The 18,244-nt window shown below is 41.9% G+C and overlaps 1 protein-coding gene across 2 annotated transcripts in view; it reads right to left on the bottom strand.

Annotated features, from left to right (window-relative positions):
- Positions 1-37: 37 nt before the first annotated feature.
- Positions 38-18,244, bottom strand: part of LOC102050241 (unconventional myosin-X-like) — a 93,690-nt gene continuing 75,483 nt past the window's right edge. For both annotated transcript variants that reach the window (XM_055718175.1, XM_027810596.2), the window contains exons 31-41: positions 17,031-17,173; positions 15,096-15,290; positions 12,304-12,461; positions 11,346-11,469; positions 9,119-9,416; positions 7,681-7,888; positions 6,788-6,924; positions 5,797-5,920; positions 3,910-4,359; positions 2,928-3,119; positions 38-2,347 (exon numbers count right to left, since the gene is read on the bottom strand). In XM_055718175.1, coding sequence (XP_055574150.1) covers positions 2,234-2,347; positions 2,928-3,119; positions 3,910-4,359; positions 5,797-5,920; positions 6,788-6,924; positions 7,681-7,888; positions 9,119-9,416; positions 11,346-11,469; positions 12,304-12,461; positions 15,096-15,290; positions 17,031-17,173 — 2,143 coding nt within the window. In that variant the 3' untranslated portion in view covers positions 38-2,233. The remainder of the gene's footprint in view (positions 2,348-2,927; positions 3,120-3,909; positions 4,360-5,796; positions 5,921-6,787; positions 6,925-7,680; positions 7,889-9,118; positions 9,417-11,345; positions 11,470-12,303; positions 12,462-15,095; positions 15,291-17,030; positions 17,174-18,244) is intronic.

Genomic DNA, 18,244 nt, shown 5'->3' on the forward strand with positions numbered 1-18,244 from the left:
TCTTAACATGAGCACACAGTGTCTGTGAGTCGATACAGCCTGTGCAATCCAATAATTTATTAAACTTTCATCTTGTAAAGCCAGTTACAAATTAAAAAAGACAGCAGAAGGAATTCTGTAATAGAAATGAGCAACATTACAACAAACAGTAATGGGAGTTACATTTCCAAGTGGGTTCAAGCTGCCTGCAGCAACCCAAGAGCCAGAACACAGAGCTCGTGCAGAGTTAGGACAGGGATAATCAAGGCTACTCTGATACATAAAGAGATCTAGTCAGTGTATGGACCGATACAAAGTGTTGCTTCTCAGGTTGCCTCTGCATTCCTGTTCTCGCTTGCTTGTGACCTGCTCATCTTTTTATTCTTAGCGACAAGGGGATGCTTGTAGGATCCTTCAGTAAATCTATTTAAGGCAAAACTCCAGTTGAACGTACGATGCACAGTAGTGGCTATCCTCTTAGGCTGGTTTTGTGGCAAGTGGACAGTGTTTGCACATGCTGCAGTGCAGTGGAAATGAGAAAAGCACGGATTATGTACAGTGTCTTTTCTTGGACTGTCAACCTCAAAACTGGTGTTCTGTGACACAGTATTAGTGACACGGCACAACTTAAAGCTGCATTGGAACAGAACCTGTTGCATACTGACTCCTAGTTTTCTTTTCTATGAAATGTCTATTTCATAGCTAACAGGCCTTAACTGCTGCTTCTTGAGAAATGGAGACATCCAATTTTAAACATGGAGCAAGGCCCACACTACATACAGCTCTTCAGTTTCATTAAGACACTGAATGGGTCTTTGCATTCTGGGATCCCAAGACTAGATAAGGGTCATAGAAAATGGCTAGCCACCAGGTTTCTGAATTGCTAATGCAACCAATTTATGATACGACTGATACTGAATATGAAACAATGAATATGAAACAATGAAATCAAGTTGAATTGAAGTCAAGAGACTGAAGATGACTGTTATCTTTCACCAAGAAGAAAAAAAAAATCTGCTTCTTCAAATCGCAAGTAGCTAGAAAAACCTCCAAGAAGCAGTAGTTTTGGCAAAACAGCATTGTTTTCAAGTTTTGCTGATGACTAGAGAGCTAGAGGTGATAGGAAGGAGATTTGGGGATTCAGTGATGGGAGCAATTCCAATTATAGAGTTTGGAGGAGGATGAAGAGTTTGGCATCTGCTTACAATAGTATCAAGGAAGTGAAATCCTTGCCTATAACAATTTATGTAGGCACCTAGTCACTCAGTAAGAAACAGTTCACTTAAAACTAAAGTTCAGGGATCCATCATCCTAAAATCCCATATAGAGAAAGAAGGAACTTAACACAGGCAGGCTGCTCACTGTAAAAAAACCCTGACCTCCATCTAAAACCTGGAGTTTATGAAGAGCAGCTCTTCTGGAAATGCAACTACATCAATCTCATCTCCTGGGCTGTATAGGGGAAAGGCAGTCATTAATTTTTAGGCAACAGGTGCTCCTTGGAATGTACCCAGAATGGCACCTGATGATCTACTTCAGTGGTGCTAGTCCCAGAGATTTTCTCCTATGTAGGAACATACAGAATTTTAACTTAAAGTGCTGTTTTTTACAGTCATGTACCTGTGTACTTCTATGGGAAGGTAAAGAATCACCTTGGGTGTTTTTATTTGTTTGTTTAATGCTCTCTCATGTAGGGTTGGACCACTTGGCCTCAATTATACAAAGGCATTTTCTTTTAAGACCAGATCAGATCATTAGTATATTCTGAAGAACCCCCGCAGTGGCTTATATTTTTAGAGTTGCTTGCAAAATAAATAAAGTACCAAATATTCTTTTAGCAGACCATGCTGCGATCCCAGATGTCTGCATGTTGGAAATTCATAAGGAAGCTTAAGTCTGTCTCCTGCAGTGCAGAAATGATTGTTGTGAATTTTTCTGCCAGTATGACAGGTAATGGTGAAAGCAGCAGAGAGGACACGCAGAAGGAGGATGCTTCTGACTTCTTTAAGGTACATTGTTCATCAAACAAGCAAGGGGAAAACAAGTTTTGCGTCATTAATATTTAACAACACTTGTTACTGTTTAATGTCTTTGGGCCGAGGTGCAAATCCTATGGTACTGTAGATGTCACTTCAGTTTTTACAGTAGTCAGTCAAGTGGAGTTCTTAAAAAACATCTTTGCTACACTTGTGCTGGCAAGTTGCAAATACCAATCATTAAACAACTGCCTCTCTCTCGTGGCAGTTCATTTGTATCACCTAGTCCAGATGCTAGCATGACTGTCCACACTGGTGGCTGATTTGACACTGCAGCGTTTCTTCACAATCATGTTGATGTATGCTTTCATGATCTTTATTATCTCGCCCACCTAGAGAGAGAACACAATAACAGAGGATAAGCACATTAAAAACCTAATGTCATTCAGGCATACCAGAGGTTATGCAGAAAAAGATTCCCTTTGTCCAAAGTCACGGCACTATAAATTTTGCAGGTAATACTAAATGTGAACGTGACTGTAAGGAAAGAAGTGCCCGTCAAGTTTGTGTTCTGCTGTAGCGACACTTAAAAGGCTTGTAGCTTAAAGAAAAGCAACTGTAATGCTACTAATTTATATTTTTTTGGAGTTTGTGAACTCCATTCATGTACTGGAAGGAAACGAAAACACCAAGTGCACTCATGAGCACCCAAAACTGGACATTCCCAATGCACTGGAAGACCATCCAACCTCCTTCACTTTCTAACCAGCATAATTTTTTTTCTGTTTATGCCTGTATTCAAGAAGAGGTGCCATGGCACTTTAGGCTTAAGCTCCCTTTGTCTTTTTCCTTGGCTGTCCAGTCCATTCAGCTGGAGTTCTTGCATATAAACTTTTCTAGTCCTTGGCTATTAGATCTTTACTGAAGTGCTAGCGAAACTGCACATATAACAAGTCTTGTGCTTTCATATACCTGGGATGTTTCGAAGAACATTTCTCTCTCATCCACTGTAATCTTGAACGTGTTAGGCTGTGGTGCTCCGAAGAAAACAATGTGTTCATACTGGAAAGTTTCTAGTGGTTTAGGATCCCCTCGCTTGTAGACAGACACATTCTCTGTGCTGACTCCAAGCCAAAGATCATTTGGAAATCCACCCTCCTTGCACTGCAGAAAAAGAAACATGAAATTTTCCATAAATGCAGTGGAGGATCAAATAATTTTTGACTCAAGGAAAAGCCCTCCATTTCTGGCTCCTATAGGACATTTCAGCTCTTCCCCCCAACAGAAAAAAATGGGATGTTGGCAGAAGGAATCTTGAAGGCAATCCTGCTGCAAAGATTTAGAGGTGACGTGGCTGTGAATCAAATATTAGTTGAGTATTTGTACTTGTAATACCTAGAAGCTCTCATCAGATTTTAAAGTGATTTATGAGGTCAATATTCTACTTACTTTGCAGATAATATAGTGAGTGCAAGCAGCTTCCCATAGTAATCCACATAGGCAGCAACAAAACCGATAAACCTGGAACTGTGGATTCCTACTCTAGCAGGCTAAGCACAGTGGCCTAAGTGACCAAGCCTGAGCAGTTTCTGCTGCAGAACAGGATTGCACTTTTTGCTGGTAAGGACAACAGAGCTTCATTTTACTTTTGCTTTCACGAGCCTCCACCTGCTTAAGCCCAAAACAATTTCCCAAATTCTATTGCTCTTCTAATGAAGTGGGAATCCATTGTCTGCCTCCATTTACTGGGATGCACCACCTTGCTTGCTCTGTGCTCTCTGCATCGCACCTCTTTGGGTATGTGGCACTACAGGCTTACCCTAAGCTTACTAAGGCAAAATGCAGCCAATTCCTGAAATTCCCTTCTGCTGCTGAGTGATATATACAGCTGTATCTGTTCTCCAGACTGATGCCTCTCCTTGGCAGCAGTTACATGAGTTTATGCATTGCTCACCTCAACATCAAAGAGGGTTGACCCATAACCTGGCCACTCCTTTACAATGGACATGTATTTCACCATGGCCTGATGCTGAGAGAGTCCCTGCAGCTTGGTCCATTTCTGTGCTATGCTTGCCCGAGCAGCTGAAAGCTCTTCCTTTACCCACATCTCCATCATCTGCTCCTCTTCTACCTTCTGCTTCTTTACTGAGCCTGTCTTGAAGCTACGTTTCAATGTCCCTTCAAGGAAGCTGGTCCGTCTCCTCTCCAGGGTATGACTGGTAGTGCCGCTGCTCTTTGTTGAGTGCAGTATTTTGGATTTTAGTCTGTTAACTGGGTAGATTCCATCAAGGGTCCAACTTATTTTGGAATAATCTCCATGAAGATACTGCAGCCGTAGAGCTGCTAGACGCTGCAGAGTGTCCTCTGGTGCAGGAAAATGACCATCTATGAGGCTTTCATGAGCCTACAAAGAAACAAACAGAAAGTCCCCCAAACTCATCAGAAAGCAGAAGCACACTTTATTCACGGTTGGGTCCACGCATGGATTCCTGTGGCATCTGCCAATCCCAGCAGGAAAGGCATAGTTCAGGAGATCAGAGCAGACATTATAATAAAGAAGTCAGAGTCTGCAACTGTTCAGTCTTGGAGGGGCACCTCTTTCTGCAAGCCTGAACAGGACAGAGATCTCAGAGGGGCTCCTATCCTGTACTGAAAGTCTTATAATGAGGACTTCTTAGGTCTGGAACGATGGGAGAGATCGGAATTGAGGCAATTTGTTTTGCGCTGTACCAGCTACAGCTCCTGTGTGTTCATATTCAGCACCAGAGAGTTAGATGCAATAAACTCAAGACTCTTAACCTCAGTCTCATTGCATACCAACACCTTCTACCTCCTCCTATTTCACCTGATGTCTCCCCCAATCTTCTTGCTTCCCTTTGTCTGTTTTCCTGTGAAATATATTTGGGTGGGGGTTGCTACATCCATCTAATATCTGAATAACATCTGCGCTCGTACTGTTACTTCTCTTCCACCACTCTTTGCTAGCGAGAGCTGTGTGGACTGAAAGCCTTGCCATTAGGGAGTTTGGTACAATTGAGTTTCCACAGGCTACCATGATGTCTTGTTCCTGACCATTTCCTAGACATTCTGTAGTTAACAATACTGCATCTTCACTTCAAGAAAGCCCTCCTAGGCCCCTTCATTGTCTGTATGATGTACATGCCATGCATTTGACTATCAGAGAGTTTCAGTCTTCATGTCGCTGACTCCCTTTAACACATGCTAATTTTCAACAGCTACAGTTTTCTGAAGCAAGATCAGTGTCCATTAGAAGTAATAGATAGGACAAATCACACAGCTGGGCACTCCAGTCAGTTTAGTTTTACATCCCTGATTGCAAGGTTATTTCATTTTCTCTTCCAGTAACAGAAGATACTAATCTCCTGTTAATCAAAAGAAATTGCCCAAATGATAGGTTTTTTTAGTTAATTCCTGTAACACCCCAAGGATGTGCTGTTCTTGTAAGCTGATATGCAGATAACTAGATTTTCCAGTTTTCTTTACATCTATGTTCTGCAAGCAGCTACTTTTCATGATCCTTCTTGAATCATTATCCAAATTTCTATATCTTTTAAAATTAAATTTTAAAAGCATTTTATTATCATTAGTCTTCTAGTTTTTTGAAGCCCTTGTTCATTTCTCTTGCTTTTGTTCTAATACTCCTGTTCCCTGGAGAACTTCACAGTATATCTGCTTGGTAGATTCCAGGCAAAAATCCAACACCCTAAATTCTTCTGTTCCAACCAGCATTCCCACTTCTAACACAAAGGTAAGCCATTTTTCTCTATACTCTTGTGTGTTTCTGCCTGGAAACGAAATCATTCTCCAAGATCAAGCTTACCTGCTCAAACATGAAGGCAAACTCTACCCCGTCCTTGGGAACATTCTCAATATCCAAGAAGCAATAAAGCTTAAAATACAGCTGCCACTGTCCTTCCTCGTCCTCTTCTTCAGAACCAGCAAGCCTGTAAGATAGGTAAGCGAAAGACAGGTGGAAAACCCCAGTAACCAGAAGCACCACAGTACTGGGATGCCCACAGTGCAACTCGCAACATGAAGATACCCCTACATTTCTGAAACGTAGAGCATACAGAACTAGCTGATATACCAGGACAACTTCAGTACAGCAGACTTTTCTGGTAACTTCCATTTTTTCCTCTGAGTCACACAAAATTTTGTCTCAGAAGGGTCCAAAGTTCTTATCAGATATACTTGATCAGAAAATTAGATCAATGGTCCTAGATAAATGCAAGAGTTGGAGTTAGGACTCAAAGTATTCCCCATTTTCAAGATACTTATTCCATGTAATCTATGAAAAGCATCAGTCTTGCCACCATTTGGAACAATTTTATTTTTGTCTTCACAATAGATACAAAATAGACAATGGCATTGCCAGCCTCTGTCATAATTTATTGCTTTCTTTGTATATCTGGCCACAAAACCAGAGTCCACGGTAAGATATCAGGGCTGCATTTCTAGGCCCAGATCCTTGCTCTCTCTTCTGATACAGCTATTATGATGTAAATTGACAAGATCATTATCAGATTTAAGCAAATCTTCCCTGAGCATTGCTAGTAAACCATTGCTCTTTGATAAAGGCGCTACTAATTTTGACAAGCCTGATAAAGAATGTTTCTTCATCACCGAAATAGATGTGAACATGGTTTTCCACACAGTGAGAAAGAGCACTTGAACCTTACCAAAGGGAAGTTCACACCAGAGAATGGTTGAATCACTTCAGCTGGTTTGGATGAAACTACCTGAGTGTACTATCACTTAACCCAGCGTTACATCCAACTAGGAGTTAAAGGTTTTACAAAACATTCTCCTACCTCTCAAACTTGGCCAAGATATCAGCCACAATAACCCGACTCTCAACAGCACGGTCCACCTGCTGGTTGTGTTCAAAGAGCGCAAACATATTACGGCTGTCCTCCATTGCTAAACCTCGGATCAGCTTTTCAACCACCTGCAAAATCACAGAGTAAGCACTGCACATACTTTCACAACAAAGAACCAGTACCTCTTCAAGACACTCATAATTCCATAGACTTCCATCGCATCTCTCCCTTAGTTATCTTGTTTTCAAATTAGAAGAATTTTAACCCTAAAAGATCATTCCCTGCAAGGAAGCCATTGCTTGATTTGATCATTCTCACTGTTATTCTCTGAATCTTTTCAATCTCCACTACCCTTTTGAAGAAAGGAGAATTCGAACTCTGCACAAGAAACAGACTGGATTTAGATATCATGACAGTATTCCTGGTTCCTCTAGTATGCAATTCCACTTTTTACTACTATTTTTATCTCTGTTTAGTGCTAGTGTTTTCACAGAGATGCCTACTATAACCTGAATCTTGCTTCTGACCTGCTAACGATTAAGTTACTGGTAGGATACCCCTTCCAGAAAGATTACTGGGATTTCAGCTTGTCCAGAAAACTGTGTTTAGCAGGTCTTCGGAATTACTACCTTTCCAATGGGCAGAACACCAACAGTGTTTAGATTTTGTAGCACAGTTGTTAATTGATATTCTACAACCCAGGTGTAAGCCTTGCATAATTCTGAACCTGCAGAATAAGCTAAGCTTTCCCTACTGACTTTGCAGATACAGCGACAAAAATAAAGAGAAATTGGAGATGGATAGGAAAAAGGAGTCCCTTCAACAGATCCTGTACCCAGACACAGAGATGTGCTTACATCTGGTTAATGCTACTAACGCATTACCTCCCCAGCGCTTGTGTGGGAATTGATGGTTATTTTACAGGAGCCACCACCATGGCAGTACACAGTTGTAGTCATTTCTTCACGGGTGAGAAGAGCCTGTATTTCCTCCTGAGAGGGCACAAATTCCCTTGTCTTTGTTCTCTTCAGGGAATCACTTATGAATTGTGCATACCTGTCTATTTCTGAGCCTGGGAAGAGGTCTTTTACCCTAATTGTAAAGACAAACAAAAAAAACCATTACACAGAGAACCAGAAAGTGCACGCGTTACCACATAACTTGGACTACTGCATGTAAAGTGTTCAGTAGAGATAGTGATGTCAAGAGCACCACAGCAAGAAGGAGCCCACTTATTTCCTACATCATACAACCTGCTTTTACTAGCCACTCCAAAGTCACTTCAGTGGCATTTCTCAGCAACATATGAAATAAACAGTTCAAACTTCCAGGAGTTTAGTACCAGCTGCAGATAGTAGACTGACTATCTACTGGAGATAGACAGATAGGACTGACCATCTCAATTTACAAAACTGAGATTAAAAATAATGAAATTTAATGTAAAGCTTTTTTCATTTATTCTTACTTGGTTTTTTAATTTGTTGGCTGTGCTTGGGCCACTTTAATAGTATTTTTCTGAATCAAGAGGACAGAAAGTAAATGCTTTATGTGGTTCTCTTCTCTCCAAGGCCAGCAGTTCTAAATATAACATTATCTGCAATTCCAGTGATAAAAACATGAAATGGCAACATGGAGCATTCCTCAGCACGTCTTCTAACCAGGCCCTGGATATAGCTGTTTGGTATATTGGAACAAATTTCACCTCGCTTTTTCCTAGCCTGGAAGGAATCAAATAGGTTTCATCGATCTTTCTCATCATTAATGAATGAAGTGAGGCTACATGGCTGCAGCTCAGCCCCAGTGCAGACTGCTTTGGAAAGCTGCATTAGATACTGAAGATGAATTTGGAAGAAATATAAATTATTTAGTTCATGATAACTGGAGGTTAAAGCGGATTAGAAATACAAGTTCTAAGTATTACATGCTTAGTTAAGCAAACAAATATTGAAAAATTATAAATTGGATCTACAGTGTATCTACTACTCTACAGTATACATTTTGCCTGTGGCAGCTGCAAAGTAGTACATATTTCAATGTATATGAAAGTACAGTCCTCACCTTTCCTGCAGGTTAACAATATTTATATGCACATTAGTAAAGTAATTAACAGAGTCTCATGGTGTTCTGTTTGGGTAGCCTTACTTGCCACATCCTTTCAGGAAAACAGATGGGTAGCAAGGGGGGAGTTTGAATACAGCAGAACTGCGCACAACGGTGGGAGGCTGCAACACCACAGGAAGATGTTCACATGGGGGAGGGCGAGACTAAGAACTACAACAGGCAGTGGAAGACAAGCAGTGTGGACGGGAAGAGGACGTTTACCTTCTCAGGTGGAACCTGAGGTAGCGCAGGATCCCTCTACTGGGCAGAAAAGTGCAGCTCATACATGCCATCAGCTGCCAGTGGTGCAGGTTCCCAGTGCTGTTGGGATGTGGCATGTGATTAGTTTGTTTGATGAGCTGACAGTACACTTCATCACGAAGGGGCTTTAAATCATGGCAGGTCTGCAGAATGCCTTGGATAATGGGTATGGGGTCAGACACCGTCTCAATTTCCTGAAGGGAGTTAAAGATCTTCACTGCTTCATCCTGTAGGCTGCTGTAACCCTTCTCCTGTTGCACTGGGGAATGATCACAAAGGTGACAAAAGAAGTGAGCATCTCCCTCATTTTCTACTGGCCCAACAACACTACAAGCAACCGTACTAGTCTGTCACACAACAGCAGCGACCTCAGCATTAGCTCATCTCCTGAACTTAAATTTATACTCAAAAGTCATTAATGCTTCCCGTTTACATGTGCAAATGCAGTTTTAACTAGTACTTGCTAACATCTAACTTGTCACCACTGCAAATCTGTTTTTGGATACACCGTGCAGAAAAACAGAGTAATATCTTTAAGGGAAACTAGCATTGAAATCTAGTTTGGGCATCAGTGTCTGCAGATGAGGTACCAAGAGACAGCTTTTGGTACCTCATCTGCAGACACAGGTGAAGGGATGGCAGAAAGTCATCTCTGTGTAAAATGTCTCTTCACCTGGAAGCACCTATAAAGCAGAGGGTCACTAATGCAGTTAAGGCTTTAGGTGCCTGAATGCAGACATCAAAGCCTGGCTTGTGTACTTCCAAAATTTTGCGCTGTGTCTGTATTAGCTTTGACCTCTGAGCCAACACAGAATATTGGCATGTTGTTGTGCCACAGATGCAGCTTTTACCTGTTGTTTACTTTTAAAAGACCTACACCAAAACTGGTTAACTTTTTTAAGAACCTAAATGTCTGCTTTGAATTGCTCAGAAGTATGCAATACTACCATACTGCTGCAGGCTTGCATGCTCCCTTGCACATCTCTGGAGCTGTAGGTTCTTCTGAATCTCCTGTACAGCCACTGCTTCCCCGCTGGCCATGCACTAATTGTAGAATACAAAGACACAGCCCTGTAGCAGTAAGTTCCACAGTTTAAGTACTTGCTTTGTAATTTTTCTGTATTTCAGAACGTATTTTTTCTGCATTTTTAATCTGCCACTTGATTTGATCCTTGTATCATGAGAGACAGTAAGCAGTTGCTCCCCTTTCACCTTCTTCATGACAGACCTTCTAGACCTAAAAACTTCTTTGTGAGGCTGAAGAGTCCTGCTCTATTTAGTCTCTGAATTGTAGGCAAGTCTTTGTATGCCTTTGATCATCTTTGAGTAGGCTTCTGCTTCTCCTGTATCGTTGTTAAGATGTGGAAGGCCAAATTGCATCCTGTATTCAAGATGCAGGTGCACGATACATCAATGCAGCTGCACAAAGACTTTCTTCTTTCCTTTTCTAAGCTTTCAAAACCTTGCATTAACCATTTTGTTTCTGTGTTCAGCACAAGAGTTCTCATTTTCATAAAGCTATGTAAATTTGTGTTCCCTTTCCTAAGCAGAACTAGATCACTACCTATGTGGTAGACTGTTTTTCCCATGTACATTGATTTGCATAGCCAGACTGAAATTAATTTCTGAAAAGACTTTGTGGCCCAGTCACTCTGTGTTAGAGATTCTTCTATAGGTCTTCAGCAGCAGCTTTCAGTTTTAGTATGCCAAACAGTCTGGAATCGTCAGCAAATCACTTTGGTTTTCTGGTGGCCTATCAGACAGTCTAGGTCTTTTATGTTCCTGAAGCATTTGAAGAAAGGGTTCATTTAGCCTGGTTTTACAGCAGCTTCTCTATGAATACTATCCCACTGCCAGTTGCATGAGGTAATCCTGTTGTAGATTTCCACTGGAGCCATTCGCAACCCAGCTGCAGCTACAGGATGGCGGGCTGCATCCCCCAGATGGATGATAAACTATCTGCCCTCATTTACTTTAAGATTCAGTGTTCCTAAGATATGGCGCAGTGGACACAGAATACATTCCAGGCAGAGAAAGGGACTGCTCCCTCTCAGAACCCTGTGGGCTACGCTGCCCCAAATGGATTTCACCTGCACAGAGAGAGCTTACAGACCACTTTTGTGGTGCTCAGGCTCCACACTGATCCTCAAAACATAAGCGGACTCTGTCACATGGGTAAAATACTTACAGTTGACACTAACATCTCCATACGGTAGTGGGAGCAATGGGGAGTGCAAGGGGTGCTGGGTATATCGCAAGATTGGGTTCCTCCTATATGTCTGTTCCACTACTTCAAAATTTGTGCTGTTTTCCTGAAGAAAAAAAAAAGAAAGAAAAAAAATATTAACCTTAGATGGGGATAATCCTTCACAGGATGTCCTTACACGTTTAGGTTCAAGATCAATCACCTTTATCTAAGTTTCTGGAGGTCTGTAGAGGGACTAAGTGACCAAAGCATAATTCACATATAAAAATTATTCTGCACATTATTTCTGAAAATTAAACATAATGCTGGGTCATACCAAAGGTCACTAAGCACAGGATCTTGACTTCAAATGTGGCTTGTGACTGATATCTAATGCAGGCATGCAACGGGCACTTACGGCATGATTCCTCTCTGGTATATCCTTCAAGCTTTCAACAGTAAATGGTTAATAGACTTTCTGACCACAGATCCACCATGTTTCATATGTAGTAATGAGTCTGTTCTCCCTGCATTTACCTGGTTGTACTACATGTGTTTACAGAACGGATAACCAGGTACAAAGAGGACTTCAGGGTACAGCAAGGTCATGTGGCTGGTAGGAATGGAAATTTTTTATATTTGTGCCCTGAAGATGCTTAGGAAAGGAAAGGATGAAGCGGGGATTTGCAAATACTTGATGGTGTAATCCTGCATGCAATTTGTAATTGCACACAACTGTAGCCTAGACTTATGGAGATCAGTTAACATGTGAATGCAAAATAAAATTCACATAGGATTTGATTATTTAGTTGCATAATCATTTAGGTTTCTTTTCCTTTTTTTTTTTCTCTTTATTTTCCCCTCTAAGACAGCAACCCTGTTTCTTGCCACATGACTGGGTAAGGCCAGTGGTGATCTGGCTGCTCCCAGCTCACTTGGGGAGTAATAAGATGCCACCTACCCTGATGTCACGAATGAGTTGCTGTGTAGGTGTTTCTATGGGAACTTTGCTGTCAATGACACCTTGAATGGCAGAGGCCCAGCGCATAGCTTCATTTAACAGCTTCGTGTACAGTCTGTAGGAATGTTTTCGCCCATGGACAATGATGTTCCAATAGCCTGTAGAGAAACAAAGAAGTTGGAAGATGAAACTTGCTTCCATCTTATGTAGCTGACTGGAGGTTAGCAAACGTGACGCCCACCCACAAGAAGGGCAGGAAGGAGGATCCAGGGAACTATGGGGCTGTCAGTCTGACCTCGGTGCCAGGGAAGGTTATGGAGCAGATCGTCTTGAGTGCCATCACACGCCACATACAGGACAACCAGGTGATCATGCCCAGCCACCATGGGTTTGTGAAAGGCAGGTCCTGCTTCACTAACCTGATCTCCTTCTGTGACAAGGTGACCCTCTTAGTAGATGAGGGAAAGGCTGTGGATGTTGTCTACTTGGACTTTTGTAAAGCCTTTGACACCGTTTCCCACAGCATTCTGCTGGAGAAATTGGCTGCTCATGGCTTCCACGGGCATATGCTTCTCTGGGAAAAAAACTGGCTGGATGGCTGAGCCCAAAGGGTTGTGGTGAATGAAGTTAAATCCAGTCAGCAGCTGGTCACGAGTGGTGTTCCCCAGGGCTCAGTACTGGGGCCAGTCCTGTTTAGTATCTTCATTAATGATTTGGATGAGGGGATCAAGTGCACCCTCAATAAGTCTGTGGATGACATCAAGTTGGGGGGGAGTGTTGATCTGCTGGAGGGCAGGAAGGCTCTGCAGAGGGATCTGGACAGGCTGGATCGATAGACTGGGGTCAACTGTACGAGGTTCAACAAGGCTCAGTGCTGGGTCCTGCACTTGGGTCACAAAACCCCAGGCAATGCTACAGGCTTGGGCAAGAGCGTCTGGAAAGCTGCCCGGAGGAAAAAGACCTGGGATTGTTGGTCGACAACCAGCTGACTAGAAGCTGGCAGTGTGCCCAGGTGGCTGAGAATGCCAACAGCATCCTAGCTTGTATCAGATAAAGTGTGAAAAGCAGGACTGGGGAAGTGATTGTCCCCCTGTACTCAGCACTGGTGAGGCTGCACCTCAAATACTGTGTTGGACCCCTCAACCCATGAAAGACATTGAGGTGCTGGAGCAAAGAAAGGCAATGAAGGTGAAGAATGGAGCACAAGTCTTATGAGGAGTGGCTGAGGAAACTGGGGTTGTTTAGCCTGGAGAAAAAGACTCAGGGGAGATCTTACCCCTCTCCACAACTATCTGAAAGGAGTTTGTAGTGAGGTGGCTGTAGGTCACTTCTCCCAAGTAACAAGTGATAGGACAAGAGGAAATGGCCTCAAATTGCACCAGGGGAGGTTTAGATTGGATATTAGGAAAATCTCTTCAACCAAAAAGGTCAAACATTGAAACAGGCTGCCCAGGGAAGTGGTCAAGTCACCGTCCCTGGAGGTATTTAAAAGGTGTATAGACACTACATAGGGACACAGCTCAGTGGTGGACTTGGCAGTGCTAGGTTAATGGTTGGACTCAACGATCTTAAAGGTTTTTTCCAACCTAAATGATTCTATGTTTCTATGATTCTCTTTTCCTGTAGCACATGGCTGAGGAAAACCACTGCTGCTTTGATAGCAATGTATGGTGCGTCTGGTTAAAATTGACTAGGTAGTCATTAACATCCACCATTCCCAAAACATATTTATCAGCAGGAAAGTCCCAATTCAGGTTTGGGTACAAAGACAGCTTTCAAAGATACAAGTATCTTCAGTATAGCACGAATACTTCCCTGCCAACCAGCCAGCTCACTTTCACAGACAGCATTTGGGATACACTGTGCTATTAATCACTCAGAAAATGACCACTCTACACATAACACCCAGTCAGACTGCCAAATCAATTCTCCTAACTTTTAAAAATAATGTTTGACATAAACTGAGAGAACACACTAGGGCAATGACAATTCACTCTGCTAAAGACAGCCCTAGACATTTGTTGAGATCAAAAACGTGGACAATTGTTTTGCAAGTGAGCAGAACACGTTTCTTCTCATCTCACTTTACCAAAGGCTTCCCACTTCCAGCCCTTTTAAAAAATATCCCAAGTAACTCCACTATTCAAATGTCCAGCATTTCAAGTCTTGTTCTAAGGTTCACCGTCTTTGTCAGCAGGATTCACCCTTTGCCCCAGAACCCAAGTTCCCTCCCAAACTCATAAGGCAAGCAATGGAGGATCATTGTGTCACACAGAACTGTGTCATGCTGCATAGAAAGCAAACGTATGTCCTAGTCATCTTTTCTTTCTAACAAGTTGAGTGATGCTACAAAAAAGACTTACAGTGTATGCCATTGCTGTTATTTAAGAGAGTAACATAGACCCCAGAGACAAATGTGGGTCATGCTACCAAGTGACAGTTATTTACAGAGATGTGCTGATAATTACAGTGTCAACTGGAAGAACTCAGACCCTTTCCCTATTTGGAAAACATTTGGATAAACAGTGACACTACCGAAACACAGAAAAACCATCAGCACTGTGTATCTGCACCAGCTGTGAGGGACTTATCATCACTTGCACACTACTCTCTGGCCCTTTGCAAGCCTAATACCATTTCTGTGGTGAAACATATTTGCAGCCAGGCACAGAGCGTCAGATAATGTCAAGACTACTTTCTCAACATGACACACGATTACGTTCCTGCACCATTCCCTCTTCAGGCAACCCCACACATGGAAAGTCTGCTCGTTACCACATTCTTCCACTTACCTGTGTCTTTGAAGACCCTCTCATCGGGCTGCACTATGGAGCAGAGGCTGTTGAGCACAAGTGTGCCAAGCTTGGCAGCCGTGCGCTCAGATGACTTGTAGTAATCGAGGGCAGTGTTTGTCAGAACAAACCAGCGTTTCTTCATTTTCAGAGAGGACATCTTGTTGCTGCTCTGAACCTCTTTATGAAGCCAGCCTAGCACAGGAACACAAACGTGTCAATGGTTTCACCATGGCACTCTAACTCTGCAATCAGAAGTCCACTTCTCTGCAAAACGCTCATGCCGGTACCTACCATCTCTGCCTTACTGGCTATAGCAGTATCCTGCAATGCCACTGTAAGAAATTTGCCCAAAATTTTCCATGAAGCTGTTCCATCCTTCAGCCCTATGTATGCTGCTATCAGTGATCTGTGGTTTAGTTTGCCATCACCATGAGGGCATCCTCTATTTGGCATGCTTCCCTCACAAATCACAAACATTTGAATGAGTAATTTACAATTCATTCTTCCAAAGAGATGCCAAACGCCTATCCAAACCTCGATGGAAGTGGTTTGGTGATACATGTTTTCATGGTGATACATGTAGAAAGATCTGTAAGCATTAAATGCATCTCTTCCTCCCACAGTCAGGCAAAATAATTTCTCTGTCATTTTAGATTCCCCACAAAAGAAAAAAAAAAAAGAAAAAAAAAGAAATTCAATACTATAAAAGAAAAATGACAGTCTGCATTGCTAAAGCTGTCAAAAAGACAACTTTCTATTCAAAGCTGTAAAAAGCAATGTCAACCCACATGGCAAAAAGTTCAAAGAACGTGAGACTGAGCCCAGAGATTCGATGTAAAGAAAAATTGCAGATCTTCCCAGACAGATGCCTTTGTGGCTACACCACTGTCACACAGACATCTTACTGTGAAGTGCAGAGCATATACTGACTCTGCAAAGGAGCATTCCTTTTTTTCTTTAACTAATGAACAATATAAGATAAAAGGAACTGTTGCCTTGCAAATAAGTATTTTTAATTTAAGGTACTCAAACTTGTCTGATAATATGCTTTATATCATTCAGTCTCCTTGAAACATTTAAGACTAGGATGAAAGGCTTATGCTTTTTGATGATCATTTTCTTCCTGCCCTCCTGCATTGCCATGACCACTCTCAGACCTTTATTCTCTCTTAGATACTTTCTAGAAGACGTAAGGTGATTTGCTCATGCACTTGCTTTCCACAGATTGCATCAGGAGTGTCTTCATATATTTAAGGCCATGTGATGAGCTGAAAGTACTAAGGACATTTAAAAAAAAATTGAGACAAATGGAGGAGTATTTTGTAATATATGTGTGATCACTACTCATGCATTAGCTCCTCCATCTCCAACTAAGGTCAAACTGCAGAGATAATTTAAATCTTTTGCCCAGCCTCAGAAAATTATTCTCACCTCATTATGTCTACCATAATCAGGTTAGGTTGTTTAGCTGAGGACAGCAGCAATCCCACAAAGATCTCTCTCCCTCCTCCTCTACATGACAGGTGTCAGAAGGAACAGAGCTTTCTGAAAACAAAAGCTGCAGTGTCATGTTATCGTCAGTCTAAGCCAGCTGCTCCTGAACAGCAGCCATGCTCCCTTCTATTCCCTTATGGCATTTGCTGGACATGTTGAAATAGCCTCAGAAATAATATCAGAAAACTAAATGTATGAAGAACTTACTTTGTTCCAGCTTTAGCTTTCTGAATCCACCTGACATGGAATCGGCTAAGAGCCAGTGCCAGCACAACACAAGACATGGCAAGTAGTGGGCAGGAAGGTGGAGCGGGGCAGAGAAAATTGTTTGGGGAAGCAGCTAAACCCTAGATTGGATTAGCTGCCATCAAACCTCCCTCTCAGATCATAAACAGAAGATGAGTTTCACATGTTGTAATTGCATGCATTTCCTTATACCTCTCACAAGGAATTCCTGGCCATCAACCTTCGATTCGCCTTTTGGTTTCTGCAGCAGGGAAATCCAGTGATGCATCTCCTCAGGAGTGTCGCTGTTGCAGTGAATCACTCGATTTGCTGTGATGATCACAAAAGAATTTGGTCTGCCAGAAAATAAAAGCATTAAAATTGGTCATAACCATACAAATACCTCAACACACAGCACACCCAAAGCCCTGTCCTCAACCTTCCCATAAACAATACAGAAAGACTCTCTGAATACAAACTACAGAGAAGTGTAGAAACGCTTCAGTGCATATCCTGTGCAGCTGATCTGCAAACTGATGAATGCAGAGAACAGCAAAATGGAATTAAACATCTTTCAGAAGCTACTTCTAAACACTTGAAAACATTAATTAGCTAACGACCAGCTGTAAAACATCCTGGGTTCATAAGTGAAAGACTTTGTTCTACCTTCTGATTGGACTAAGCTAGTTCTAGTACCACTCGGCTGAGCTAGTACAGCCATTCTCCTCGTACTTATTAAAACCAGTGATGCAGTAGCAAATACAGGACCCAGAGGGGTCAGCTAAAATGGGTTTGAGATTGGTTTTAAAAGAGATGAGCAGACCCTGACAAAACAGAGGAAAAACTGTTATGCTGCATCTCAATGACTTAGTCCTTCTGGTGCAACAGACAAATGTGTCCTATCAAACAAACATTCACAATTCTGTACAAAATTGATGCTTCACAGGAAAATGGAAAAATAAAAAATAATATGACCAGTTCCAGGACAACAGAGTCAGAAAGCTTTGAAAGCAAACATAGGTTTCTATGAGAAAACAGAGAAATTGAGAAGTAGAATGCAAGGATGAAGCAAAAGCTAAATGGTACAAATGGAGCAACTGTCTGGCCATTGCATAAACCTATGGAAGATAAAAATAAGCTCATAAAACCTTTGGTTGAAAAATAAGCATTTTTCTCAGAATTTGTTTAATGTTGATTCAAACAGATATCCAGAATCAAACAGATGCTCCAGAAGAGTATACCTCAGCAGATGCATGAACAAATTTTGACTGTTCAGCTCACTGTTTGTGCCTAGTTTTTTACTGGTACACAGATTAACTATGAGGAGCACAGGCTGAGAACTGGCTAAAATATTTTGATCAATGAAACCTTAGTATGCTACCAAGATAGGCATTTTCTAAACTACTAACTCCAAAGTCCTGGCAACG

Source organism: Falco cherrug, chromosome 8 (assembly GCF_023634085.1).
Source record: "Falco cherrug isolate bFalChe1 chromosome 8, bFalChe1.pri, whole genome shotgun sequence".
NCBI classification, from domain to species: domain Eukaryota; kingdom Metazoa; phylum Chordata; class Aves; order Falconiformes; family Falconidae; genus Falco; species Falco cherrug.